We start from the raw sequence: 5,060 nt of genomic DNA, 5'->3' as shown, positions 1-5,060 counted from the left end.
AATACAAGACTCACCTTCACACATTATCAAACTACTACAGTCAAACTAGCATGGCATTTGTCCAAGTAATATTATTTATTATTGACTGTGTCATGTTTGAAATAATCTAGCAGTATAGTTTTGGCTTTTTATTTTTTAAAACTGTATTGTAAACAAATATTTGGTTAAAAATAATTTTTTTCAGAGGTGGTTCCAGGAAGCTAATAAAAACATTATCATGTTAGTTATTGTTATGGGCAATGTGTGTACCATTCCACTGGTGTCCTTCACTGCGTGTAAAGAATGCAGAACTTAGAATTGGATTATTCTGGTTCAAACCCTGCTAAGAATTTTTATTTTGAACTTAGGCATATTGTATTAGAATCTACATTTTACAAAAAAAGGAAACAATTCTTATGTACGTATATATGTAAGAATATATAAAAATTACTCGGAAACCTAGAGTTTTGAAAAAAATTGTAGTAGTTAAGTTGCTTACAACTATTTATACTTGTTAATAAAGAATTAATAAGGCTATCTCCTGCCTCTAAATTCCACCAGAAAAGACGAAAAATATGACACTTCTAAGGCATGAACCCTTTATAAAGTGAAGGAAATGAAAAGGAAAGGTTATCTGAATATCTGAATATTCCAGGGTGTGACATATACTTAAATTAATTTTTTGCTGTGAGGGCACAGCTTAGGAGAGCAATCAGAGGTTAATCTGAGAGTAAGAATGAGAGTGTGGTCCTGGGGGTTTATGGATTTAGTTAGGGGGTCTATCACCTTCCTTAGTATTCTGGCAATCATACACCCCTTTTAGTTACTGCCTTTGTTTTAGAGTTTGCCTTTTTTTGTTGTTGTTTCTTTATTCCAAATAATGCAAAATCTAAGGAACTCATCAAGCATGGCTGTAGACGGCTACTCTCACCCGCAAAACCCAGAAATCTCAAATGAGGAGTTGAATGAGTGAGAGCGAATTTTTATAAATGGATAGGTTATAGGAAAAGGAAACATACGCTTGCTGTATCATCATATATGAAACTTTTCCCTACAGTTCTCTCAGGAGGAAACAGTCATCTAGAACTACTCACCAAGAGACAGGAGGGTTTCTGAGGCCACATTTCTGATTTCTTCAATATCAGACTGACACAATGTCACCAGCATTTTGATACTTTCAGCAGCCTGTGAGGAGAAAATGATAATATACAGTGTTGTAATGTTCTTATCTGAGGTTACTTGAGATTTTCAGATCTGGTACCCAGACCAAAACTATTGCCATCAAGTCAATTCTGACTCAAAGCCACACTGTAGGACATAGTAAAACCCACTGGGGTTCCAGGACTGTAAATCTTTACTGAAGCAAACAGCCTCACCTTTCCCCCTTGCACCAGCTATAGATTTGAACTACTTATGAATGCCTTACCCCTGTGCCATCAAAGTTCCATTCTCAGTTGACAGGGACTTTAAAAATCATGTTAAAGAAATTTCCAGACCCAACTAAGTTTCAAAATCACTTAGAGAGTTCTTTGAAAGTATAGATTCCTAGGCTCTAGTCTAGACGTATTAGAATTTTCTTAGATGAAAACCAGAGTTTTTAATTTTCTGGATCTCTGATGATTAGTTACTTCTTTACTTCACAGACGATTCCAGGTATAGAGAAGTAAAGTCACCCTAGCCTGCTTTCCGAGAATAAAAGAAATTCTCCTGATTGATCATACTGTTCCCAAAACAGCTCTATTTACACATTCCTAATATTAGGCTTAAATACTAAAATAGAGGAGGAGAGTAAGGTTGATGGTGAGAATTCTACCATTTGCTTATTTTAAAAATCTTACTTTGTCCTCTTGGAACTCAACAATATGTAAGACATGAATAAGACATGGTCTTTGCCCTCAAGAGTTTATGAGAGAAGACACATTATTAAACAAGCAATTACTACAATGACACAAGTGTGGTGATAGGTTAAGTTGGGGTACCATGGTAGAATATGACTGAAATACAATTCGGTCTGGTCAGGGAAGTCTTCCTGAATGGAAAGGATACTTTAGAGGAGTTAACCAAGTTTGGGCATGCATGAGGTAAGTATGTAGGTATAAAGGTGGCTAAGGATGTAGAGTAGAAAACAAATTCTAGGCAAGAAGAACAGCTATTTATAGAGTCTAAGATCCATAAACTCCTGGGAACCCTGGCCCTTAGAGAGCTGTGCTGCTAGCCCAAAGGCCCCAACTCTCTAGTGTTCAAATCCACTAGTGGCTCCTTGGGAGAAAGATTGGCAACCTTGTGGGTGATTTACAATTTTGAACACTGATTACAGGGTCAGCTATGAGTCAGTTCCAACTCAACGACAGTGAGTTTTGAGTTGATATGATCTAGAGAAGTGGCCAGGGATGAATCTGGAGAAGGACGTAGGGACCAAGTAAAGGAGAGGTTTATAATGCATGTTAAGGGTCTTAACTGTTTGAAGCAGGATATATATTTATTATATGCATTCTAATTGTAGTGGAGAGAGCGGCTAATGGAAGTTAAAAGCTATAAAGAGGCAGAGATGAGGGGCAGATGTTTGAGCAGAACCCAGAGAGAGAAAAGAGTCAAGGAGGAGAATGTAACACTCTAGAATTGGGATATGTCAGGGTTTAAAACTGGGATATCTACTTTAAACCTTGTGCCATGTAAAGCAATAAAAATGTACATTGGTCACAGGGCTTCCTGTCTTCATTTATGTATGCAGGTACAGAGTCTTGCTACCTCTTGTCATAGACATCAACCATTGGCATATCACTATTAGGCCAACATCCAAATAAATAGTAAATAATATCAGTGAGCTTTTTAGCTACCTGAAGGTATGTTTTTGGGTTTTTTTAAAGCAAAATAACAAGGAAGGTAAAGTTTTCCGGAACTACTTTTCTTCACAGACCATTAACTTTTTCTTATGAAGTGTTAATCCATTTCTTCTTGTTCTGTCAGGCTTCATTTCCCTGCCCCTTGTCCCATGTGCCCATCCAAAATTTTAGCAAGCTCTAAGGTGTGGCTGCAACATTATTTTCTGAAGACTGATTAGTCTTCTTTTTTGTGTGTTTAAGGTAGTAAAATATTCAATCTTAAATGTACAGGATCAGGAAGTGTCTCTGTTGTATACAGGGTGACTGAATCAGTGTCAACTTGATGCCACCTACAAACAACACTGAAAGGTAAATTTTTAGTGCTGAGAATTCTCAGCTCTTCCTATTCCCATTTACATTTTACCTGTTTTACTGCTAATATTTCCTTCTGACAAAATTAAAATTAACTAGCTGTTTACTTGGGAGCTCTGGTGGTAAGTTATGTTGCTGATTCAAAGGCTGTATGTTTCTGGAGGTTTGAATCCACCAGTGGCTTAGTGGGAGAAGGATGAGCAATATCCTCCTGTGTGATTTGCAGCTTTGGAAACAATGGAAGATCAGCTCCAAATTGGAACCTCTTCAACAGCAATGAGTGAGTAGACTCCTTAATGGAGCCTTTGGGTGGTATAAACAGTTAGCATGCTTTGGTGCCAACCAAAAGGTTGAAGGTTCGGATCCACCCAGAAGTGCCTTGGAAGAAAGACCTGGCAACATACTTCCAAAAAATAAGTCACTGGAAAATTTTGTGAAGCACCATTCTACTCTGAGATAGTTTGAGGTTGCCATGAATGTTGACTCCACTGCAATTGGTGTTAGTATTACTCAAAGTTGGGGTGTGTGTGTGTGTGTGTGTGTCATTGTGTTGTGTGGGGTGTTCTCAGGTTGGTCTTACCTCAAGACTTTTCAGGGCCAAGCAAGCTGCCTTCTGGAGCTGGAGGCTTGCCTTTGTTAATGCTTCACAGTAATAGAGCAAGGCCTGAAAGAGAATAAGGGGTACTTAGTTATCTGTAGTTTAAGACAAAGGTTGACGGTTCAAACTCTCCAGCTGCTTTGAGAGAGAAAGATGTGACAGTCTGCTTCATAAAAATTACAGCCGAGAAAACCCTACCAGGCCATTCTACTCTGTCTTAAAGGGTTGTTATGAGTTGAAACCAGCTTGATGACATGATTGGCTTATTTAAAATTGATCCCTTATATCCTATAAGGTCAAGATCTTTGGGGAAAATACAGATTATAATTCTGATTTGTAAAGGACACTTAGACATAGTTAACAACAAAAAGGTTAGAAGGAACCTTAAAAAAAGTATTAGGCTCCATAGGAAATCTAAGATGCTAAGTCAGGATGCTAAGCTGAAGTCAAGGGACAATGAGGATGTTTGAATTGGGACTGAAAGGATAGATTAGATTTCAGTTGGGAAACCGGGGGACAGAAGCCACTGTATCAAGATGCAATGTTATTATCAGAGCACAGAGGCACTTTTTTCTTGTTTTTTTTTTTCTATGTTGGCTATTGATACCTGCTATTGAGTCAATTTTGACTCACGATAATAATTTATTTACACAAGCAAAGAAAATTGTGTGGTCCTGAGTCACCCTCACAGTCACCAATGTCTGTGAACCCATTTTATGGCTATTGTATTAATTAATCTCTTTGAAATCTCTTATACTCTTGTTTATTTCACAGTATATTGCATCTATCTGTATTCGTAAGTACATACACATTTCGAATACACATTTCAACTTTCTAATGTATTTATCTGAGCAAGTTATTTAACCACCTGTGTCATAGTCTTCTATCTGAAAAATTGTGTTATTGTTGTTGTTAAGTATCATTAAGTCTATTCTGACCCTCAGGGACACAATATACAACAGAATGAAATCCTGTCCAATCCTGTGCCATCTTCACAATCTCTGCTGTGCTCAAGTCCTTGTTGCAGATATCATCATTCCATCTCATTGAGGGTCTTCCTCTCCTTTGCTGGCCCTCTACTTTCCAAAGATGATATCCTGAATATATTCGAGATTGGGAGGATGGTCAAAGATAAGGCAAGATTCAGATCTGTTTTTCACAGGGTCACTAAGGACCATTGTCAACTTGATGATGCCTAACAGTCGTAATAATAAGTGTGAAGACACATGTAAAATAGTTAAGACAGTGCCTGCCACCAAGTAATATCTCAATGCAAAGAGTTATAATAT

General features: G+C 37.6%; 1 protein-coding gene across 2 annotated transcripts in view; it reads right to left on the bottom strand.

Annotated features, from left to right (window-relative positions):
- Positions 1-1,065: 1,065 nt before the first annotated feature.
- Positions 1,066-5,060, bottom strand: part of FAM65B (family with sequence similarity 65, member B) — an 87,084-nt gene continuing 83,089 nt past the window's right edge. For both annotated transcript variants that reach the window (XM_006888645.1, XM_006888646.1), the window contains 2 exons: positions 3,754-3,837; positions 1,066-1,164 (listed from right to left, as the gene is read on the bottom strand). In XM_006888645.1, coding sequence (XP_006888707.1) covers positions 1,066-1,164; positions 3,754-3,837 — 183 coding nt within the window. The remainder of the gene's footprint in view (positions 1,165-3,753; positions 3,838-5,060) is intronic.

The sequence above is a fragment of the Elephantulus edwardii genome, unplaced genomic scaffold, assembly GCF_000299155.1.
Source record: "Elephantulus edwardii isolate Elephantulus edwardi_28Jun2011 unplaced genomic scaffold, EleEdw1.0 scaffold00070, whole genome shotgun sequence".
Lineage (NCBI taxonomy): Eukaryota > Metazoa > Chordata > Mammalia > Macroscelidea > Macroscelididae > Elephantulus > Elephantulus edwardii.
The sequence above is the reverse complement of the archived record's forward strand: the minus strand, read 5'-3'. Positions and strand labels throughout refer to the sequence as shown.